Source organism: Rhinopithecus roxellana, chromosome 16 (assembly GCF_007565055.1).
Source record: "Rhinopithecus roxellana isolate Shanxi Qingling chromosome 16, ASM756505v1, whole genome shotgun sequence".
NCBI classification, from domain to species: domain Eukaryota; kingdom Metazoa; phylum Chordata; class Mammalia; order Primates; family Cercopithecidae; genus Rhinopithecus; species Rhinopithecus roxellana.
Window position 1 is genome coordinate 1,469,218 of NC_044564.1, and position 25,198 is coordinate 1,494,415.

The 25,198-nt window shown below is 38.2% G+C and overlaps 1 protein-coding gene across 2 annotated transcripts in view; it reads left to right on the plus strand.

The window, feature by feature from the left end:
• Positions 1-25,198, plus strand: part of TGFBR1 (transforming growth factor beta receptor 1) — a 50,059-nt gene that overhangs the window by 19,702 nt on the left and 5,159 nt on the right. Inside the window, exons 2-8 of one of the 2 annotated variants that reach the window (XM_030919454.1) lie at positions 5,151-5,396; positions 8,821-9,051; positions 14,091-14,321; positions 18,800-18,967; positions 21,016-21,172; positions 22,667-22,791; positions 23,839-23,969. In XM_030919454.1, the coding sequence (XP_030775314.1) occupies positions 5,151-5,396; positions 8,821-9,051; positions 14,091-14,321; positions 18,800-18,967; positions 21,016-21,172; positions 22,667-22,791; positions 23,839-23,969 (1,289 nt within the window). Of the gene's footprint in view, positions 1-5,150; positions 5,397-8,808; positions 9,052-14,090; positions 14,322-18,799; positions 18,968-21,015; positions 21,173-22,666; positions 22,792-23,838; positions 23,970-25,198 lie in introns of both variants that reach the window. The other variant, XM_030919453.1, reaches the window with a different exon arrangement.

Consider the following 25,198-nt stretch of genomic DNA (forward strand, 5'->3'; position numbering starts at 1 on the left):
GGTTAGCATCTTGAACAATTTAAATTTGATCATCTTACTTGGTATGCCAGCCAATAAGGATGAAATCCTGCCACTGAGAAGGAAAACCCAGTGAGGAAAGCTTTCTCACCCTCATCTATCTAACAAATTGTATGTATTCTCCAAGTTCTGACTTGAATGCTGGTGCAGCTTTTCTTGATAATCTCTTCTACGACACCTGAGTAGAAACACTTTGATCATTCTCCTCAGGACTCAGGATTTTAATGATCTGTTTAATGCCTTTCTCTTGCACCCTAGTGAACTACTCAAGTTCTAATACCTTCCTTGTCTTATTCATCTCTACACCTCATAGCCCACACTGTTCCTGGCATATAGAGATGCTTAGTGAATAATTGCAGAATCAAATGAAAGAGTCAAGGTGATGTGTTGCGGAGTGAGGAGAACTTGGGCTTTGGACTGGTGGAAGGAGATGTCATCGTATACATTTTTTAGATTGAAATTTTGCCCTATATATGCATTTAAAAATTAAAAACCTAGTTGAATAAAAGGGGGGCGGGTGGGGAGCCAGGGGCCAAATCTATCAATAAAATAAATTTGAATTTTTTTTAAAAAAATGGCAATTAAAACTCATATGTTCATGGAAAAAATTAAGTTCCTGTTTTAGTTTTTCCCTAAATGATTTTGCCGTATCACATAACAGCAGTCTTGTGGTCAATCAAGACTGTTTTCAAGTGGTGAAGTGGAATTTTTTAATTCCCTGGAGAGAGAAATATTTACCTAGTTAAGCTTTGTGTTATCGTGATGTTTTTATTTGTCTAGTGACTTCTTCTTATTGAAAGACTAGTTAAGAGAAACCGTTTAGCACTGACTTTTTCAAATTTACCGTAATGTAATGACCTCTTTGAAAGGAGAAGTACAGAGTGTATTTTTCATAATGTTACTTAAATTCTGTAGACATGAAACTAGATATAAAACCCTTATGTTCTTGGCTCATATACCACTATAAACCAAATCTGCAAATTAAATACAAAGACAACTACAAAAACAAAACAAAACAAAACAAAAAAAAAAACAAAATTCAAATGAATACATTTATTCCATGTGACAGATGATGTTTAGGTTTCGCAGTAGAAAAAAATAGCTTTAGGTCTAATTCCATTTTAAATCTGTTTCTGTGTTTTAACTTCAGTGATAATACAAGCTGTGAGTAGTGCCTCTTCTCATCAGTAATGTTATGCAGGAGGGTATTAATGACTTCAAGGCCTTGTTGTTAAGTTCGGGAGGAGACATCATACCTAACCAAAACACCTGCCAGCGAGCATTCCTCAAATACAGGCTTGTAAGTTTTACTGAGATGTCATCCATTTTGTTCATTGGAAGATAAGGTTAATATTTTGACATTATTGAAATCTTCATTACATGATTTTCTAAACCAGTTATTGCTGGAAATGAGAATGGAAAAACATGACATATCTACAATTATATTTACTGCTAACAAATGTTTGCAAATTGTACTACACATATAGGACCCATATAACACTTGCATATAATAAAGTGCATATATGGTATTGGCTGTTAGGCTATTGGCTTTTGAATATGCATGCCATGCCTATATTGCCATGTGCTCGATTCAAATTCCCTTTATTTTTTACTCTTTCTTTTACAATGACTATGAAACTTATGCTGTGTGTAGTGTGCCGCAAGGACATTTGGCCTGAAGGGGATCTTCACACAACTGAAGCAGCAGCAGTAAAAGCCTAGTGCCAGTGTTGAGACAGTGGCTACTCATGATCTTGAATGTTTATTCTTGTTTTTAGATTATCTTTTGGAACGAAAATATTTTTTCAAAACTTGTACCCAACTTACACATCCTTTTTTCTCCCAGTATATTTGGGAAGCATTATTTTAGCAAGTATTTTTCTGATCACTACCTAAGGAACCAGGATTCAGAGATGTGAAAAACAAAACAAGCTTGGCCCTTCCTAAGGCAATGAAAGACACTTTAACAGCAAGCTATAAATAGATTGATTTGCGCTGTTCTAAAGGTATGCAAAGAGCACTATGGAACATATCGAAAGGAGCTACCAATTATTGTGCAGGTAAGGGCGAGATTTAGAGCACATCATGGAAAAGGTCCTGTTGAAATAGGGTCTTAAAGGATGAGTCAGATAAGGAGATAGGTTTAAACTAGACAGAGAGATGTTATATGTAAAGACCAAGGTCATGAAAGACATGATTATTGTAATGGTGAGAGGTGTGTGGCCCTAGATAGCATTTATCACGTGAGAAGTAAGTTGGAACCCCAAACTAAAAGTCTTGTTAGACTAGGTGTTTAGCCCTTATCTCATCAACATAGGCGAGCCACAGTGATCTGAGAACTGGGAGAATGTTCAGGGCAATATTTTTTATATATAGTGGTTACCACATTGTATTACAGTGTTCTCCTTCACTTGTCATTGGAGCGCTTCAAGGGCTGTGAGCATTAGTTATTAATCTTTGTGTACTAAGCTTTTGGTAGAGTAACTGATGAAAGTAATGCTTAGAAAACATGGGTTGAATGACTAATCATGCGTAAAGAGGATTTAGGAGAGAATTATGACAATCTCCTATGGTGGTAGTTTTAATGCTCTGTGGGTCACAGACTCCTTTGTGAGTGATTTTGAAAGCTTTTCCTTGAAAATGTAAATACATATAACATTTGGCTTATAGTTTTATGGGATTCATGTACCTCTGAAGCCACTCCATGAATTCCTGGTTCAGAATTCCTCCTTAGGAAATTATACCCAGACAGCCATCACCATCACACATTGTCATGAATAGTTACTATCTCTTTTAGCAGTCTTTAAATATATTACAAGGCTGGGTGCGGTGGCTCATGCATGTAATCCCAGCACTTTGGGAGGCTGAGGCGGGAGGATCATGAGGTCAAGAGATGGAGACCATCCTGGCTAACACGGTGAAAACCCGTCTCTACTAAAAAATTAGCCGGGCATGGTGACGGGCACCTGTCGTCCCAGCTACTAGGGAGGCTGAGGCAGGAGAATCGCATGAACCCAGGAGGAGGAGCTTGCAGTGAGCCGAGATCGTGCCATTGCACTCCAGCCTGGGTGAAAGAGCGAGACTCCGTCTCAAAGAAAAAATATATATATATTACGATTGTGTCTCTTTCTTGTAATTTTCTTGAGTTTCTTTCATATTTAGGAAGCAAATAGCTGACCTGTCTATGAATAAAGAAAGCATTTTAAATGATTAAGGTAAAACTTTACTGGTCTGTAAAGATAATAGACAAGTATATGAATTAAGCCGGCAACCAAGAAACAGCCACTTGAGGAAAACCTGACATTCCTGAATTTGAGTTTAGCAAGTGAGTTGGAAGTCTGCAGGGCCACGCTCAGACTGGATTTGCTAGAAGGTCTCACAGACTCAGAAAAGCTGTTAGAGTCATGGTTATAGTTTATTACAGCAAAATCATACAGATTAACATCAGCAAAAGGAAAAGGCACCCGGGGTGAAGTCTAGGAGAATTCAGGCACAAGTTTCCAGGTGTCCCATTCCAGTGGCATAACATAGATGGCCTTAATTCAACAACAATATGTGACAACATGCACGAAGTTGTCAACCAGGGAAGTTCACTTGAGCCTTGGTGTCCAGGGTTTTTACTGTTGGTCAGTCACTTAGGCTTGCAGCACCTGCACGACAGGCTTCAGCCCCTCAGACTTCTCCTACCCTGCCCCTAGAAGTAATAGGTGTTCACTGTAAATCACATTGTTAGAATAAGCTGTCTGACGGCATTGGTACCATGCAACCCAAGGCCTCAGGCATACAGAAATATTCTTATCAGGGAGAATATTCCAGAGGTTCAGAACTCATCTACTAAGAGCCAGCCAAGGCCAGTTTTGAAGACAAGTCTTGGGAATATGCAGGGTTTGAGCAACTCAGTCCTGCTGAGTTAACCCTTTCTTGTACAGCAAGTTAGCTGTTCAGGGAGTTAGCTCTGTCTATCCTGCCCCTGTCTGCCTAGCCACTCCTTTTCTAGATACAGTGTACCTCCCTGCTCTCGTCATAGATGGCCATTCCATGTACTCAGACTTTTTTCCCTTCCAACAAGTAATTGGAATGTTTAGATTTAAGAACATGTCTGCTTTGCAGTTTCATGTGACCATGGTGAAATTATGCACCAATTCTATCATTGTGATTCAACAAGTATTTTTTGAATGCTGCTGTGCATGAGGCATGGTGTTAGATGGCAGATTGACAGGAATGACTAATACAGGTATCTGGCCTCAAGGAGTTTACAGTTTCATAGGAGAAAGAAAAATAGCAATTCTGGTAAGCAGTGTGTGTTTTGGAGAGCACTTAACTTCATCAGAGAGCATGGTTGAAGGTGTATCTGTGTGTATGAGAAGGTGTTGGTGATAATTAGAAGACTTCCCTCAAGAGGTTACTCCTGGGGTTGAGCCATAAAGATCAAGTAGATACAAGTGGGCATGAAGCTAGTGTTTTGCCGCCAGTCATTTTTGTAGTTAGGTTGCCTGTGTGGTTGGAGCATGTATGTATTGTTATGGGTGTAGTCTGCTTGGCTTCATTAAGAGAATGCCCCAGTCCTGGCCAGAATACACATGTCTTTTTTAGGGTTTGCACCAAGGGGAATAGGGAGTGTCTGGCTCAGTACAAATCTGTTTCCGTTACTCCATTACCCAGAAAGCCACTGAAATGGCATTAGCCTACAGTTAATGGGTGGTAGTGTTTTCATGCATTGCTTCTCAAAGGAGGAGTATGTGAATGTTTAGTTTGGGGCTGGTTAAAAACAAAACAAAACAAAAAAAAGTATAACCATTACAAATTTAAATGTACTTTGTTTCTAATGGGAAGGCAAATGCTTGCCTTGCTTTGATGAAATTGAACATAACAAAATTTTTCTATACGTGGAAGCAAAAAACTTCAGGAAAAAACCTGGATCCAAGTGTTACTACATTTCCTTGGGCTTCCACATGTGTGTGGTTTTTAATATAATTTGAAACTTCTAAGAGCAACGAATAGTTGTTTTTTTGAACAGTGCATAGAAGTTGTGTGATCATAGGATCAAGAATGTATTATTAGAGTGAATACTGGATAATTTCAAACTGTTAACCTTGAGATTTTTTTCTAATAGAATCTTTCTCTTTTTCCAGCATTACAGTGTTTCTGCCACCTCTGTACAAAAGACAATTTTACTTGTGTGACAGATGGGCTCTGCTTTGTCTCTGTCACAGAGACCACAGACAAAGTTATACACAACAGCATGTGTATAGCTGAAATTGACTTAATTCCTCCAGATAGGCCATTTGTTTGTGCACCCTCTTCAAAAACTGGGTCTGTGACTACAACATATTGCTGCAATCAGGACCATTGCAATAAAATAGAACTTCCAACTACTGGTAAGTTGTTCTATAAAATTTTTTTCCTAGATACTACAAGAAAAACTCTTCATACTCTGTGACTTTAGAACTGGAAGGGATCATAGAAGTTGTCTAATCCAACTCATTCCGTTTAGAGGCAAGAAGTGGCTTGTCCATTGTTACAGACTTATAAGAGTAGCCAAGATCCTGCCTCCTGGGTGTGTGTTGTTTAAGAAGGTTGTTCCAGGGTGAACTTCCTCTGACATCTGTTATACCTAAAAGGATAGATAAAAGCAAACTCTGACAAAGCCCACAACAACATCTTCAGATTGTCTTTACTTTGTTCTCAGAGTGAATTTCTTCTTCCTTATATAATGCTCCTGTCTTTTAAAGCAATCAGCAGTCTTTTAATGAGTGGTAATTCAGAGCAGCACTAAGTAGTCTAGATGTTTTCATTTTGTAATTTCAGCTTGTTTTATGATCTTTATGCATAAATTAATTATACATGATTTCTAGAATTTTGGTCCTTCACCTGTAGTTTACATTTAAAATTTCCCGGGGCTGGTGGCTCATGCCTGTAATCCCAGCACTTTGGAAAGCCTAAGGTGGGCACATCACTTGAGGCCAGAAGTTTGAGACCAGCCTGGGCAACATGGCAAAACGCTATCTCTACTAAAATAACAAAAATTAGCTGGGCATGGTGGCACATGCTTGTAATCTCAGCTACTTGGGTGGCTGAGGCACAAGAATCTTTGAACCTGGGAGGCAGAGGTTGCAGTGAGCCGAGATTGTGCCGCTGCACTCCAGCCTGGGTGACAAAGTGAGGCTGTGTCTCAAAAAAAAAAAAAAAAAAGATAATTAAATAAGTAAATAAGTAAAATTTCCTGGCAGAACCAGTAGTTTGAAGGCTTCATAAACTTTTTAATTTTAAGATTCCGGTTTAATATGGAAGTCTGAGCACATGTGTTTAACTCTTACCTCTTTCCCCAGATCCCAAAGGAATATAAAAATGAGGGCAACCTATGTTAATGCTAGTGGAATTAATGGTAGAATACCACCCACATGCCAACACTTGTGAGGAACTTCTGCAATTCTGCAATTTACAGTACAGATGACACCAGACTGGTAAAGAATAGGATCAATAACTAATAAGAAAGGTTAGTCATTGAAAAGTCCAACCAATAACTTAGACAAAGGATTGGGGGTGAGGTGAAGGTACGAGCGGATTCTCAGTTCCCTTTTAGGAAGCACCTGGCTTCAGTGCTCAGAGGAGCAGACACAGTTGCTCACTTTCCACTCAGAGTTGGTCCAGGCCTTGTGCTAATTAAAGGAGGAAGCACTGCTGTAGCACAGAAGGAAAAGGCCAGTCCTCCACCTGTTCACCATGATAATGCAGCTCTCCCGTGGTAAGCGTTGGTCAGACTACAATGTCTTTGTGACTTTGATGAAAGCATCTGCAGTTATAATGTGACAAATAAAAGGATAATTCCAGAATTTCCCATTTCCATCATTTGAGCTTGAAATATCTGAATAGAGATTTATAAAACCTTGTGAAGAAGTCAACTCATTTCTCATATTTCTAATTAACTTATATAAACTTCTCATTTCCAGCTCTAGGATAAGCAAACAGCAAAAAATTACCAATGAAAAGTTAGGAGTTCAAAAGAAGTAGTCTGAACTAGATAGATTAGATGTCATCCTATGAAATAGGTTTACCACATGATAGGGAGGAACTTTCAAACAGTCCAGGGTCTATTTTCAGTTATTCACTATGAAATGAGCACATTTCACAGTTGTAAAAGGTTGCTTTCAGAAGAAAGGCCCAACTGATGAATGTTTTTGAAAATGCACTGTTGAGAGCGAACAACAGACTGGATGCCATAATTTTGTAGTCAAGTTTGGGACAAGCTTAAGAAATTGTGTTACAATTCAGAGAAAAGACAGTTGGTGAGCATATTAAGAGATATAGGGAACAGATTTAGATGATCCAATATGCTTATTATCAGAATTCCAGAAAAAGGCATGAGACTAGAAAGAAGACAGAATACCAGGCAAAATTAATGAAAAAATATTAATCCAAACACATATAATAAAAAGTATCAGTTTTAAAAATAAAAGAATTATATAAGCATTTAACACACATAAACATTGGTTACCTATAAAAGGCAAAAAAAAAAAAAAGGTTCAGATTTTCTGCTTAAATATCAGAGGGCAAATGGAACATTTTTGTAGTCACCTAAAATTCTTTAAATAGGCCAAGATTTTTCATATACAAAGGCAACAGCCTTCTTGCCACAAGTTCAGTGTACAAGGACGCATGGACTGTTCCTGAAGGAAATTACTAGAAATAGGATTCTGTATGATAAGAGATTAATCTACTGAAGATCTCAAAAATGGGAAAGATGTGGTATGAAAGAAATGGTGGTAAGTAGTAAACCAGTAAGACTCAGGATGAATGTCAAAATAATTGTAATTTTCTGAAACAACCAGAAAATTTTAATTATTAATGGAAGTTACAAGAAAATGATCTGGACTTAAAAGTTCAGGAGGTTAAGATAGAATAAAATGTATATATATGCAAACTGTTTAAAAATATATATATATATATATGTTCTGCCTTTAAAAAACTGGTGGAGCTATTGGCTGGGCATGGCTCATGCCTGTAATCCCAGCACTTTGGGAAGCCAAAGTGGGTGAATCACTTGAGGTCAGGAGTTCGAGACCAGCCTTGAGCAACATGGTGAAACCTGTCTCTACTAAGATACAAAAGTTAACCAGATATGGTGGCACATGCCTGTAATCCCAGCTACCTGAGAGGCTCAGGCAGGAGAATTGCTTGAACCTGGGAGGTGGAGGTTGCAGTGAGCCAACATCACACCACTGTGTCCAACCTGGGCAACAAGAGTGAAATTCTGTCTCAAAAAAAAAAAAAAAAAAAAAAAAAATTGGTGGAGATATATATATTAAAATGTGAGTTGTTTGGGAGTGAAGATGTGTGTGTTTTTTTGTTTGTTTTGATATTTTTGTTTGTTTTTCCTGCTATGAGCATGTACTGGCCTTGGAACAAGAAGACAAGTCAAACATACTTTAAAAAATATATATGATTTTTAAGGAGACGTTAATGGGTGTTGTTACAGGTTATTGGTATTACTGACCTGATGTGATAAGTGGGGAAGGTACTATGATATTGGTAGCAGCTGGCCTTGTAATGATGGCTGAAGAGTACAGAAGGAGTAAGTGGGTGCTGACAGAGCTGGTGTGCATGAAAGGAGGCCTAGTGGGAGAAGACTGAATGATTCACTTGTTCTGGGTTTGAGCCCTATAAACTGCTGTAATGAGGCTCTTTGGCTATGTGGTGGCAGTGGCCAGCTGCAGGAATTGTGTAGGATTAGGAAAATGGGGGTTGCCACCTACAGTGTTTTTGTTGTTGTTGATGTTTATTTCACTCAAGGCCCTTTTTCAGTAAAGTCGTCACCTGGCCTTGGTCCCGTGGAACTGGCAGCTGTCATTGCTGGACCAGTGTGCTTTGTCTGCATCTCACTCATGTTGATGGTATATATCTGCCACAATCGCACTGTCATTCACCATCGAGTGCCAAATGAAGAGGACCCTTCATTAGATCGCCCTTTTATTTCAGAGGGCACCACGTTGAAAGACTTAATTTATGATATGACAACATCAGGTTCTGGCTCAGGTAATGTAATTAATTGTTTCTCCTTTTTCCTAAGACGTCTTTTTAAAATTAAGTGATACTTATTTTATTAGTTTGCTAATAAGCCAACTTGTTAGAATGTGAGATAATATAAATTATATTCCAGGTTTGAAACTTACAAAAATCTTTAAGCTTGATGTATATATGACTGTGGCTGGTTTAAAATAGATTGGAACTTACTTAAACTGTTAAAACAAGTCAGTCAGCTCCATGGTGGTATAAATTTCAAAGCGTTCTCACTTGTATGATCTAATATGCTTTTCATCACTGTGAGGTAGAAGGGATAAGAACAATTATTCTCATATAGATGAAGCTGAAGTTCAGAGATGTTCAAATGATCTGCAACTAACCCGTTCTATTCAGGATTGTTTAGCAGCCTGATGTTTATATTTGAAAACAGGCATGACAAAAATGTATTCAGAATTGTGAAGGTTATTTGCTTTTTAAACATTATATGAAATTGTCTTTTGTACAGGCCTGGTTTTTTAAAATTAAACTAATGAACTCTTACGTCATTTTCTCACTTCAGAAAAATGTCTAATCACCTTCTTATTTAATGTAGTTTTGGCCCCTAATGAGGTTTGCTTTTCCCAGTTCTATTTGTTGATGTTTGTGGCATCAGAAGTAGATGAGCTAATTGTCAGAGTCATCCCAAGGTGGATTTTGGCATAGCAGTGCTTCATATTTAAACTGAAGGGGCGTTATCTTCTACTTTTTCTTGCATATGGTTTGGAAAAGTATTAAGAGAGGAACACTCCTATCCCCTGTGTTTTTAGAATTTGACACTTGGCTAAGGATAAATAGATCTAGGTTCCCAAGCAAGTTTTGTCTTTGATTGGCTGTATAACCTTGGTTAAAACATGTTTCCTCTTTGGGCTTCTGTTTCTTCATCAAAAATATGGAACCCATACTGCTGATAAAAACACTTCAAGTGGTTTGTTAAGACTTTTAAATGAGATATACTATCCTTTGAAAAGTATGAGTCGTCTTCAAATAAGGGCTAAATTCATGAATAAAGTGAAAATTTGGAAAGCATATATAGTGAAAATTTCACTAATTTTGGTGAAACCCCATCTCTACTAAGAATACAAAAAAGTTAGCCGGGCATAATGGCATGCGCCTGTAGTCCCAGCTACTCGGGAGGCTGAGGCAGGAGACTCGCCTGAACCTGGGAGGTGGAGGTTGCAATTAGCTGAGATCGTGCCACTGCACTTCAGGCTGGGCAATAGAGTGAGACTCCATCTCAAAAAAAAATTCACTAATTTTATAATTGAGTGATATTAAAGGAATATTAAAGCAGAAGTTGAGCATAAAATTATATCTAATGTTGCAGAAAGCTCATATAATGACAAATGTCTATTTATTTTAAGGAAATGAATATATATTGTTATGTCTGCATATCCATTCATTTAAGAATGAAGAAACTGATTTTATTACCTGAATTATTCTTCTGTAGAATTTGGCCGTATGTATTCAATAAGAGAACTCTCTCCTTGACTGCTAGGACACATACAGGCTCGCACTGGAGCTCAGGTCAGAAGGCAAGCTTAGGGATTCCTGAAACACTTGTGCAAGGAAGACAATGAGAGTTTGGACTTAGATGGAGCCATCTTAGTACTGAAGGTGTGATAGTCTTTGGGGAGGAGTGGTGGACAGAGGTTATTTTAGAGCTTTCCTGGGACTTCCCATTTATTCTCAGTTCAGATCTTCAAAAAGATTTTGCTCATTCTAGAAGTAATCCTGCGCAAGACTGTCATAATCAAGGACCAGAGCCACAGAAAATCAGGATGGCTTCAGATCATTTGGAATTAATCCCTCAGACCTGTTATCTTGTACACTCTGGAAAGACAGCAGCTCATGCCACTTGCCACAATGGAATAAGCCCACCTAACTGATTAAAGGAATTGGTGGGTGGGTGATAGTTGATTACTGAATAAGAATATCTTCATTAACCTTTTAAGAGATAAACATGAAAAAGAATGAAATAATTCTGTTTCCATTATATATATATATATATTTCTAGATCCATGAGGGACCATAGCTCTCTGTTCTCTGAAAGCTTCTCTCCCTCTTTTTATGCCTTACCCTGCAAAAACTTGTCTGCATTGCTTGCTAGCTCTGTAGCTTTGGGGAGTTAACCAATGTCTCATGCTTGAGTTATTTCATCTTTAAAATGAAAAGTGATGGACTCTGCTTTGTGCACATCATTGGGTTGTTGTGAGTTCAAGCAAGACAAAATGTTGGCATGAAAGCGCTTGGTAAATTGTAAAGTTATGTCCAAATAACAAGTGTTACTCTTATTGAAAACATACTTGGAAGAAAAATCTAACATACATTATCAGTTGACTACATTTTACAAAACTTAGTTTAAGGCCTCCTTTGCCTGTCATAGTTCATTATGTACTGAATTCTCTCCAAACCTATCCAGGCAGAAGCCATCTTCTGGTGAATAATAGCAGAAAATGCCATCTGTTTCCCTTCTATTCATTATAAATCCTTAATGCCACCTTAGGCATGAGAGTAGTGCCTGTGAGTAAGTAAACTGTGTGTTTATAATACTTTGTTTTAGTTCTTTCTTTAATTGAGGAAAAGGTATAAGCATTTCACATTCTGAATTCATGTGTTCATTACTCAGTACTGTGACCATAATTAAGGAAAGGCCCTATCTCTACCTCTGAAGACCGTGCTTTTAACTTGGGTACTTCAGGGAATACAATGAAGAGTTGGGTTCTGGCAGCTGTACCCCAAGTGTGTGAGTGTGCACATGTGCATATATGCCAGCTTTTGATAGTGAGTCTTCTAGGCCAGTGTTCATTATAGCTTGTGCAGCTTAGGAGCTCTTGTAATATATGCATGTTGTTCAGGTCTTATTTCCTGTTCACTGCATGTGAAGCTGTGGAGTCCCTGTTTCCCTTTTGAAGTTTTCTCTCAAAGAGTTCTAAAGGTACAGAAGAGTAGAGCAGAGAATATAGAGATCTAAATTAGGCCTATTTCGTTTTATCTTTAGAAGAAAATTGCTACTTTTTTTGTTTGTTTGTTTTTGAGGCGGAGTCTCACTCTTTTGCCCAGGCTGGAGTGCAGCGGGGTGATCTCAGCTCTCTGCAAGTCTTCACCTCCCGGGTTCAAGCAGTTCTCCTGCCTCAGCCTCCTGAGTAGCTGGGATTACAGGCGTGTACCACCATACCCAGCTAATTTTTGTACATTTAGTGGAGACCAGGTTTCATCATGTTGGCCAGGCTGGTCTCAAACTCCCGACCTCTAGCGATCCAACCACCTCAGCCTCCCAAAGTGCTGGGATTAGAGTTGTGAGTCACTGTGCTGGCCAATTGTTAACTTTTTAAAAATGCTCAACTATTCATGTGAAGTAACCCAATATAGATAATACAGTGGATCAAGATTTGCTTTTTAATTTTAATTGACATCTAGAATCTAGTGATAAAGGGGAAGACAAAAACTTTCCTTGTCCTGTTGGCCTTTCTTGACCATACCATTTACACAAGTCCTGAACCTATCAGGTGTTTTCAGAATTCGTGTTTGTGATTCCTTTTTCTTTTTCATTACTTGCCTTTGCCATTTCCAGATTAATCTCCTGAAATTAACTCTTAGATGTACTTTTAAGTCTGTGGTGTGGCCCTCTACAAGGCTTCATAAAATGTAGTAAATTAGTATCTACACTAAACGACATAATTAGAATTGATTATTCATAGTGTGAAAGAGCTCTATGATTTAAATAAGGATTTCAGACAGATCTGTTTCTCACTGGCAGCCTCCTTATAAACACAAACATTTATAGTTAGACTGCTAACTACTTTATAGGAGGTCGGGAGGGTAGAGCAAAAGGAAGAAAGGACCCATTTAAGAAACTTAAGAAGAAGAGCTTCTGATCACTTTAAAGATTTAACGTTTGGATTTATAAGCATTTCACATCAGGGAACCAAAGAGAGCAGATAATTTCATTTACTGTCATTGGGTTAATTTGATCTAGCAAGCAGCTTTGAGTATAGATTATAAATGACACCAATTTATGTGTACATAGATTGTATAAATAAGATGCTAGTGAGGAACATGATGTACACTGGCATTTTCTTTGTTAGTGTCAATGTAATTTAAAATGACACTTACCAGATGGGGGATAGGATATTAGGTTACTGTCTTACATATAGTGACACTTAAATGTTGCAGGTAAGTTAGTAAACCCTTTTAAATGAAATAAGTATGGCAATACTTAAACATACATATTTTGGAGAAAGCCAAGTTCAATTAGTGGAAAAACAGTGCTGCATTACCAAGGTAAGTTACTTAGCCTTGTTCTTCAAGATACTAGTGTTGCCTATGTAGCCAGTTGTTAGCAAGTAAATTGCTTTCCTTGAAATAGTTTCTGTGGTGATTCTTACTGATTTATTAAAAAGCCAGATTTACTTCTGTGTTACTGTGTTCACATCCTTTTTTCTTCCCGTCAATGAAACAGTTACCAGATTCATCTTTCTAAAATAAGATTTTAAAATTATCTTGCTTCCAGCCATGGCCCTTTTTCTCAGAAATCTTTTAGAAGTTCTTTTACCTAAAGTTCTCATTGGTTATCTTGAGCTTGGTATTCAGTACTCTTCATCTTCTGGTGACAGCTTACTTTCTCTTTCACGGCTTTGCCACATACATCCTCTCTTTGATTGCCCAGGCTGCTTCCCTAAACATATGTCATTCATTTCTCTCTTCCTTTGCCTGTACATTCTTCCTGCCTAACCACCGTACTTAAGGGATAGTCAAAATTCAACTGACTTTTACAAAGCCTACCTTGACCCTCCAGCACAAGTTTCTGGATTCTTTTATTATATTTATTATCTTATTTTCCTTTTTTAATTAGTTATTTTATTGCAAATAAAATACATATCTCCCCAGTGAGATAAGTTGCTAAAAGGATAGCTTAAAGGGTCAGCTTTCTGGGTCACTCTTTATGCCTATCAGGATGTTTGAAACATGTAATATTGTTGATTGTGTTGAGTACTATTTATTTTTACCTTTAGGTTTACCATTGCTTGTTCAGAGGACAATTGCGAGAACTATTGTGTTACAAGAAAGCATTGGCAAAGGTCGATTTGGAGAAGTGTGGCGAGGAAAGTGGCGGGGAGAAGAAGTTGCTGTTAAGATATTCTCTTCTAGAGAAGAACGTTCATGGTTCCGTGAGGCAGAGATTTATCAAACTGTAATGTTACGTCATGAAAACATCCTGGGATTTATAGCAGCAGACAATAAAGGTCTGTAACATTTGCTTTTCCTTATGTTATATATAACAAGATCTCTTTAAGTCTTTTCAGATATGGTGACTAACCATCATCAAAGTAGATGAGAAATAGATGTCTGTCATGTAGATTAGACCCGTTAAGTCAAATACAATATATTAGTAACTTTTAGAACTAGGAACTTCTTAAAGATTTTCTTGACTCTTGATAACATTCCTAAAATCTCTTATTGTTTTATAAAATGTAAAAGAGCTATTTTAAAAAGCCATATACTTCGTTGGTTTAGTTTAGGGCAGTTAGTTATTGAGAGTAGTCATGATATGGAAAAGATACATAAACTTGCTCAAAATTTTGAGAATAGGGCTTAGATAGTCGTTTCCTTTTAATCTCTTCCTGACCAGTAGAGTGTTTCAATATAGACTATTGAACTTATTTAAGGGGAGAGTACAAATAACTTGTCAGTGTTCTAAGTTGCCAAGGGCTAAATAGATGACTCTTTTGGCAAACTCAATTAAAGAGAGAAATTGTTTCTTCAGCCACCCTGCCATTGGTAACCGTGCGAACACTTTTTTGCCTATAATGCTTTTTCCTGAGGCGCAGCATCAGGTCAGATGCTGAAGAAGGAAGGAAGCCTGTCAGTGGGGAGTCAGAATGAGTGGGGACTGCAAGCAGTGACCTTAGACTGTGCTGCTGCCACTTTCTGAGCTTCCGTTAATACCATTATGCCCATGATTCCTACTTTTTGTTTTGTTTTGTTTTGTTTTTTGAAATGGAGTCTCGCTCTGTAGCCAGGCTGGAGTGCAGTGGCGCAATCTCAGCTCACTGCAGCCTCTGCCTCCTGAGTTCAAGTGGTTATCCTGCCTCAGCCTCCTGAGTAGCTGGGACTACAGGTGGGCACCATCATGCCCAGCTAATGTATGTATTTTTAGTAGAGATGAGGTTTCACCATGTTGGCCAGGATGGTCTCCATCTCTTGACCTCGTGGTCCACCCACCTCACCTTCCCAAAGTGCTGGGATGACAGGTGTGAGCCACCACACCCAGCCCCCATGATTCCTATTTTTACTGCCTCTGTCAGAGACTTGTGTTTCAGCTCCACTCTTATCATCCCTACCCTTGAATCAAATATATTTCCAAGCTTTCCTGTTAAAAAAAAAAAAAAATGCTGTCATTATCTCTTAGCTTAGCCAGACCTGTAGTCATCTTTTTCCTTCTCTCACCTTCCATTTACTTCAGCAATATTTATTTATTCAAATATTAACAGTGTTTAACCTCAGTTGGTAATTATGGGTGATTTTTATGATATTTCTTTCAGCTTCTCTGGGGTTTCAAATTTATTTACAAGCATGTACTGCTTTTTTTTTTTTTTTTTTTTTTTTAAACTTTTATTTGGAGAAAATTTCCAGTATGTAGAAAAGCAAAGTAGTTACAGTGATCCCTCATTGTCCAGCTTCAACAGTTGTCAGGTCACTGCCAATCATAATTGATGTCTCATCCCACCTATTCTGCCCTAATTGTGTTAATTCGAAGCTGGTCCCAGACAACATGTTTTCATCCGTAAACACTTATAAAATGTAATTTGTATCTTCAAATGATGAGGAAATGTTTTTATGAAACAACTACACTACCATTGTCAATTTTTAAAATGTTATCAAATACCCAGTTAGGTTCAAATTCTATAATTGTCTCCTATTAAAAAAATTATTTATTCAAACTATGATTCTAAGTCCACATGTTGCATTTAGTTGATATTTCTCTTATGTGTCTTAAAATCTTTAGGTTCCCCCCTTCATCTGTTTTCTCCTCTTGCAGTTTATTTGTTGAAGAAATTGGATTGTTTGTCCTGAAAGGCCTATCATATTCTGGATTTTGCTAATTGAATTTTCATAGTGTCTCTTAACTTGTTTTTCTATCTTTTCTAAAAACTGGTAGTTAGATTTCGAAGCTAAACCTAATTGGAGTTTTATTGGTTTTCTCAAAATACATACTAAGGATATTATATACATCCTATTCCATCATATGTGGAGGTGTATAGTGTTTAAGACAGGGGCAGTGATGTATATGATGGATGTAGGTAGCAATTATCAGTGGCACCTGACAGTGCAATAGCCTTTAAGTTAAAAAAAAAAAAAAAGGCCGGGCACAGTGGCTCACGCCTGTAATCCCAGCACTTTGGGAAGCCAAGGCAGGTGGATCACGAGGTCAAGAGTTCAAGACCAGCGTGGCTAAGATGATGAAACTCCATCTCTACTAAAAATACAAAAAAATTAGCCAGGCGTGGTGGTAGGTGCCTGTAATACCAGCTACTGAGGAGGCTAAGGCACAGAATCACTTGAACCCGGGAGGTGGAGGTTGCAGTGAGCCGAGATTGCACCACTGCACTCCAGCCTGGGCGACAGAGACTCCGTCTCAGAAAACAAAACAAAAAACAAAAATAGCAATCAGTCTGACCAAATCCTTAGTTCTCATTTTCGTTTCTGCCTCTAACACGATTTATTTCCTCCTCCAACTCTTAAAACAACCTTTTCTTTATTTACTATGTTTGGTGACCCTAGACTTTCTTCGTTCCTTTTATTTCTTCATAGTTGTCTTTATTTTCTCAACTCTTACTCTTCTCACTGGTTCATATGAAGGTACTGATTCTGTAAGTGGGAATTTCTTCCTTAAGAACATAGCCACATTTGTGGTTTCAAACTCTACCATGTTGGCAAGTCTCAAATCTCCATCTGAAAGCTTAAAGCTCAACCGGGGTCTGGATTTTGTCACATTCCAAGTTACAAACACAGCAGCACAAAATGTTGGTGAGTTTGTGCCCTGTACTTCTAACCAAGCTGATGCTGTCATCTGGTGGTCACCATGGGAACTAGCCAACCCTACTGGCTCTTCCCTGCTCCCCTTCTTTCTTCTTTGTCAGCGGTTAATGTACTTTCTGTGAGCCTAGTCCCTCCACCCCAGTTCCTTTATCTTCTGATTTAGTTAATTCTACCCCGGCAGCCCTTTGTATGTATGGCCCCTTATATATAACCTTCCTTCTGCCTTGTCCGTAACCTGCGATTTCCCTTTCTTCCGTCTGCCTGCGTTCCACTTTGTTTCTTGTATTGGTGAGCTTTTCAAAATTCAGTAATGGTTAAGAGGCACGCAAATAAGCTACTGATGTGCCTATATCAAGGAAAAGCCAGGGTGCGAGTTTGGACAGAATCAGTTTATAAAGTTCATGAAGAACAAATTAATACTAAGTCCTTTTAAATGTACCCAGAAATCTCCTCCAGAATCTTCTGAAAAGTTTCCATTCCTTTCTTAATCTCTTCTAATCAGAGTTGGTTTTCTTCAACTAAATACCTTCAAAATAGAAGGTGGTTTCAAACTGTCAATATGGATTTTTTTCTTTTGTTTTACAACCAGCAGGGAGAGAAAGAGCACAGTTTATGTACTTCTTACCTAAAGAATCTAGTATTCTGTTTTTTAAAATCTTAACAGTCTTACAAAGTAAGACGTATTCTTGTGTAAAAGGAGAAACAGAGGCTCCTTGGCTAAGAAAGTATCAGTAACAGGCAGGCTGTGGATTTCAGCCAGGTCAGAATGACTCTTAAGCATGTATCTTTTGCTAGATTGTACTGTCTCCTAATGTTGTAATGCTTTTTTTTTCTTCGTGGCTTAATTAAATATGTGGTTTCTCCAGCTGCTTCTAGGTTAAATTAGACTGTCGTGGACCAGTCTAGCCTAGGAGCCTAGCTAGTATCTTTACCATTATTCCTATGAGAAAACGTGTTTTAAACTCATGTATTGGCTTACAGAGGAAATTTTGGAACCCACGTTCCTAGTTGTTTGAGTTTAGTCCCAGCTTTTCCAGCTTTTCTCCTGACATTTCAGTTCCTATTTCAGCTTCCCCATGTGTTAGAGGTATCACTATCTCTGTTTTTCTAAGCTAGCAACCTTGGAATCATAATCATCTTGTCTTGCGTCTTTGTGAACTGTGTACACAATCTGTCACTAAAGCTTGTCATTTCTCATTGAAACTCACTTCCAGTTTTGTCCCATACTCTTCCATTCCCTCTGTGGCCACACTGGGCTCTGGACTCTTCTCACCTCCTTCCTTCCCTCTATGTTCCCCTCCTTTTTTTTAACTTCTCTCCTTCCAGGAACAGCCACTGAGCACCCATCCCGACCCAGAGATTTTTCTAGGCACTTAAGAGTGCCAACTCTGATACTAATTATCTGTGAATACTCAAGAAAGTCACCATCTTTGTCTCTTAAATGGGATTAATTATTATTGCCTTATCTCAAGAAGAGGGGCTTACTCTGAGGAACTAAAGAATGTGTACATAAAAGTATAAAACAAACTGTAGAAGAAAATGTGAAGGAAATACATACAGACTTAAGGTGGCATTATATTGCAGTGTGTGACTCAGGATTGAGAGTAAAAAGTGATAACCTTTGAACATATAAATCATAAATGGGTTACAGCCCAACTGAAATGTTAATTCTGTTTTACAGACAATGGCACTTGGACTCAGCTCTGGTTGGTGTCAGATTATCATGAGCATGGATCCCTTTTTGATTACTTAAACAGATACACAGTTACTGTGGAAGGAATGATAAAACTTGCTCTGTCCACAGCGAGTGGTCTTGCCCATCTTCACATGGAGATTGTTGGTACCCAAGGTAATTCTATAAGCAGTTCTATTATTTAAGCTTTAAATTTCCATGAATAATGTCTATGAAAATAGAAGGTGGAGGCTGGCCCTGGTGGCTCATGCCTATAATCCCAGCACTTTGGGAGGCTGAGGTGGGCAGATCACCTGATCTCAGTTCATGGCCAGTCTGGGCAACATGACAAAACCCCATCTCTACCAGCATACAAAAAATTAGTTGGGCATGGTGGCATGCACCTGTAGTTCCAGCTCCTCAGGGGACTGAGGTAGGAAGATTACCTGCTCCTGGGAGGTCGAAGCTGCAGTGAGCTGACATCATGCCACTGTACTCTAACCTGGGTAATAGAGTGAGACGCCGTCTCAGAAAAAAAAAAAAAAAAAAAAAAAAAAAAAGGGAACAGTGGGTGGCCTAACTGGAGATATTTAAAACAAATTTTTTAGTTGAGAACATTTTATCTTTCAGTTCAAAATTTCAGGTAGAGCTAGGAATCTGGAAATTTGTTTAGAGATTCTCTTGTCATTGTAACAAAACTGTGACTTTTTTTTTTGAGTTCTTAAAAGTAGCATTCAATCTTACGATTTTTGAGGATCTCAGTTTCAGAATTCAAGTCCAAGTGAATATATTTTTAAGTGTGGTATCAAATGAAATGTGAAAATGCTTTGTAAACATCAGCATGCTATGTAACTATTATCTGGCCATCTAATAATTATATTTGACCTTGAGATAAGGAGACTGCATGAGATAGTTTTACAGTTGAAAAATTAAATACTAAGTTTTAGTTTTGACATTTGTATGCTATAGTTTTTGTGCCATGTAGGATTTCAGATGCCAGCATATCTCTCTACTCTAGCAGTTGTCCACTTGCAACCCAGTGGCTCCCCCACTCCCCACTTTACATACAGCATAAGTGCTAGTTCACATATTAGCTAGCTCCATCTTTGTAATTATTATTATTATTGATTATAGCAGTTTTATTGAGTTATAATTCACATCATCCAGTTCACCCACTTAAAGTATAAAATTCAGTGGTTTTTAGAATGCTCAGAGTTGTATAACCAATAAACACTATGGTCAATTTTAGAATATCTTCACTCCAAAGAGAAACCCCGTAGCCACTAGCAGTCACTCCCCTTTCCCCGCAAACTCCTTAGCCCCAGGCAACATCTGCTCCTTTTTGTCTATAGATTTGCTTATTCTGCACATTTTATATAAATGAATCATACAATATGTGGTCTTTTGTGACTGGCTTCTTTCACTTAGCATGTTTTCAAGGTTCATTTATGTTGTAGCATGTATGAGCACTTCAGTCATTTTGATGGCTGAGTAATACTCCAGTGTATGGATATACCGTTTGTCATGTATCCATTTGTTGATGGACATTTGGTTTGTTTCTTCTTTTGGCCATTGTAGCTAATGCTGCAATGAACATTTGTGTACTTTTATGTAGTGTCATGTTTTTAGTTATCTTGGGTATATGCCTAGGAGTTGAATTACTGTATCATATGATAACTCTATTTAATGGTTTGAAGAACTATCATACTGTTTTCTTAAAGTGCCTGTACCATTTTACATTCCTGCCAGCAGTGTATATGAAGGTTCCAAGTTTTCCACACTATAATTATTATTTTTTAATAACGCATTTTCTAGTGGTTAGTATCAAAGATAATACACTTAATACTGAGTACATTCCAGTTGATAGGGAAGTGATGATCTACATGCTTGGTTCCTGGGCTGCTGGAATATCAGTCTATGGCTAAGTTTCTTAAAAAGAATTCTTGAGGCACCAACAGATAAACCGATAACTTTTTTTGCCCCAGTCTTTGAGTTGTTCATCTTTTAAAGCATGTTATTGTCCACATTTTCTTTAAAGAAATACAATTTCAGCGACTTTTGGTGTAGTGATTCTCTTGAGTTTAATAATGCCATAGGTATTGTCGGTCATGTGGGCTGAAATGCTTTGATAATTTGGGTCAGGAGAAGAGACTTTTGAACCTAAAGGTGTGAGTTGTGATTGGTACTACCTTTTAAGCAGTCATGTTTAATTTTTGATTCTTTAGGAAAGCCAGCCATTGCTCATAGAGATTTGAAATCAAAGAATATCTTGGTAAAGAAGAATGGAACTTGCTGTATTGCAGACTTAGGACTGGCAGTAAGACACGATTCAGCCACAGATACCATTGATATTGCTCCAAACCACAGAGTGGGAACAAAAAGGTATACTTTTGAACAACTATATTTAATATCTTCTGAAATCACCTTTTTTCCCTTCTCTTTCATGTATACATATCATTGCTGAAACTCAGCTTAAACTTGTACTTTATTAGATTGCCAACAGGCAAGAAGATCTCATGGTCTTGCCTGCTCTGAAGCCAAAGTTACCTGACTTAAAAAGATGCCTGCTAATGAAATGTTGCCCTTCCAGAAAATATCAGTGGGCATGTTAATTATAATTACAGTAGTAACTAACATTTATAGGGCACCTACTATGTACCAATCGTCTGATAGATCTTTTACTTGTATTACCTCATTTAATCCCTTCTCAAATACTGTGCTATAGCTAGCCCTGCTATTTTCATATTTCAGTTCCTGAAAATATGCCTTTCTTGCTTTCTTAGAACTTTTGCACATGCTGTCTCCTGGAGCGTATTTTACCCTACTGTTTCTCAGCTTCATACCCACCTTTCCTGTAGGAAGTTTTTTCTGGTTCTCAAGACTATTAGGAGTCCCTGCCGGGGGCTGTCATAGCACACTAAACTGGGACCATTGAGGCACTTATGCATTATGTAGTAACTGTTTATTTATTTGCCTGTATATTCTATTAGGTGCAAGCTGCTTGAGAGCAGCCTTGTATTCCCAGCATCCATCACAGTGCCTAATACATGGTAGATCCTCAGTAGATATTTGTTGAGTCCATGAGTCTTCAAAAGAACTTAATTAGGTAGGTGTTGTTACCCTTAATTCACAGACGAGGAAACCACCTGGAGGAGGTTAAATAATACAGTCAGCTTCATGTGGATGATAAGCCGAAGAGCTGAGATTTGAACCTGGGCATTTCTGACCCAAAGCCCTTATCACATGCTGTCACAGCATTTCTTCAAACTACTTCCTTGGCCTTGGAGAGAGCTGGAGAGCCAGCAGCATTAGTCTATTCAAATTTTATGTATAATTTTGAGATTTCTGGATTCCCTGGGGACTCTAAACTATCAAGCCAGCTAAGGGGTCCTTGACAGTGGTTGCTGCAGGTCTCTGTGGGTCCTGACCCATAATTTTCATAGGTATTTGAAGCTTCAGTATGAGGACTGGCATTCTTCTGTGTCTATTATTTTTTTCCCTAGAGTATATTCCTGCCCTTCCTTTCATCCTCAGTGAGAAGACTTCTAGATTAAAATGCATGGTTTCTACCTAGTACATGTATAGGTGGTGTACATTGGGACACCCTTAACAGTCACAATAGTTGTATATGTCTTTCATTGGAAACCAAGATCATGAGGCAGATAGTGTGAAACTGCTATTTTAGCGTTTTGTGGGATTTAGTTGACATCATTAATGTGCAAACCAGTGTGGATATTTAATGTTTTTCTTGAGTCTAATATTTGTTATGTAATATTTTGTATATATGTCTGTATAGAGAAATGTCTGAAAGGATGTTCATCAAAATGTGGCAGTAAGGGGATGATTTTCAAAGTTCTTTTTGCACATTTTTTTTAGGTACATGGCCCCTGAAGTTCTCGATGATTCCATAAATATGAAACATTTTGAATCCTTCAAACGTGCTGACATCTATGCAATGGGCTTAGTATTCTGGGAAATTGCTCGACGATGTTCCATTGGTGGTAAATTGCTCCCCTCTCCCCCAACAGTTTGTCATGAGCAGAAGAAGTTGTTCGAGAATTGTCTTCTTTTTTTATTGAATGAAATTATGCACAATCCATTACCTGAAACAGGACATCACCGAGTGCCAGAGAAAACAAAGGCGATGAAACCTTTGGGAGGGGACAGTGCCACGGTGTGCACATGCACAGCTCTAGCCTAGTGTATTCTCTTCCTGTTTCCATTTGAATCTTGAGACTCATCAGAACCCAAACCCTTGTTATACTAGAATATAGTTCTTTAGAATGGACAGCTGCTTGAGAGGCTCACCTAGGAAGCTGTTTCTAGCATGTACCTGGGTGTCAAATTTATTTTTTTTCTTTGACATTGAGGTTATTTTCTCCAACTTGATAGTTATAGATTATGTACACAGAATACAATTATGTTACCATTGTGTTGTTTTCTAGAGTTAGTTTGTCTTAACTTCTAGCGTTTTAGATGGAGTACTTATAATGTTTACTCAGGAAACAGTCTCTTAGGCTTGGGGACCTGGGCTTGGCTGAGACCTTAGTGCCTTAGGTGTTTGAAGCAGTGAGGGACAGAGTATTTCTCTGTATTGTAGTAAATAGGATATATTATGGACAGATGCAAGTAGAGAAAGGGACTTGCACCTTAAACTTGCCTCATAGGATTCGTGTCTCACTGATAGGGTCTATATATCCCTGTACAAGTGAGAGCCTGTGCACTTACAGAATAGAATCTCATTTGCTGCACAGTAGGGTTCTAGGGGAAAATGTCAATCTGGTGGTCACAGCTCACAGTTTACTGTCATTTCAAATAGGCTTTATTGATCTCATGGCAATACTTAGTTTCAAGGTATGGGCAGAATGTCAACTCAGGGAAGTGACTTGTTGATACAGATTTGGATGAGATAGAGAAAGCTGTAATCTCTGTTCCACCTCCCTACTTTAGTAATAAGACACTGTAATAGGCCTCTCAGGTGATCTTTTTAATGCCTTGGCATTCGCTGAATAAATTCATCAAAATTAATTTTTTTTAAACTGATACAGGAATTCATGAAGATTACCAGCTGCCTTATTATGATCTTGTACCTTCTGACCCATCAGTGGAAGAAATGAGAAAAGTTGTTTGTGAACAGAAGTTAAGGCCAAATATCCCAAACAGATGGCAGAGCTGCGAAGTGAGTATTTCCTTTTGATATTAGGCAATTTTCTAAACAACTTCTGCTTAGTAAGCAAAAGTTTGCTGCTTTTCTTTAAGAAGTTTCTTTTTCATAGCAGTCAAACCAATGTGTAAAAACAGAATAATTTGGTTCTCATATTCAATTGCAAGCACATTGAAAGGGCCGTGGAACATTTGCAGTGGCCTTTAGTGTATCAGAACATAGTTTTAGGTCTGCCGGGCAAACTAAGGCACATACTTTTTAAATGAATGCCTCCCTTCAGCCAGGGCAACCCAGAATAGTAGACAGTTGCTGGACAGGAATTAGGAGACCTGTATTCTAGACCAGCCTGACTACCATTTCAAGGGTCTGACTTGGAACAAATCACTTTAGTTCTCTGAACCTTAATGTCCCTTTGTAAGGTGAGGAACTCAGATAAGGCGATTACAAAGGTGTTTCGAGTGATTTTCCGTTTTATTCATCTGATTGCCCAGATGACCATTAACCAGGAATTTAGGGAAAATGCTTTTTTTCCATCAGTGTCTGAGCTTCTCAGCCTCAGCTCTAACAACAAGTTTTAGAAATGTTTTTGTAATTGTAAATTTAAAGATTCGTAAGATGAATTTTATTTAACCTCTCCTTAGTTGCTAGCTGTTACTATTATAATATTGGTGAAGCAGGGCATATTCCTCCAGGTTTGAAGGTTTGTAGCTTAAAAAGGCTATAAAAAGCTGTTCAGTTCAGTAGTTAGTTTTACATCTTAAACTGCTGTAGGACTCAGCAGAACCTCTGATAACCAAGAGAGCTTGCTACCTCCAACAAAATCACATCTACAGGCCCAAATAAAATGTATTTCAGCATGCTCAAGGAATTTGCATGTGACATACTTTAACAAATGAGAGTGCTGCTAGATTTTGTCTTTTAGAGATTTGATCTACTCCAGAGGCTGAGGTGGGAGGATTGTTGGAGCCCAGGCTGCAGTGAGCTGAGGGCATGCCATTGCATTCCACTTTGGGCGGCAGAGTGAGACCCTGTCTCAACAAAAAAAAAAAAAAAAAAGAAAAATTTGATCTGGATACTTCAAAGTACAAACTTAAAATTTCAGTGTGAGGTCAGATTTCTTCTTTGCTTTGCCCAGCTCTGGTTTAGGATTCGACCTCTTCAGGTTTGCTAAGTGAGTTACTCTTTGTCTGCCTGCTTTCCAGCACTGGCATCAGTACCCTATTGATGGAAATTTGTGAAATTTC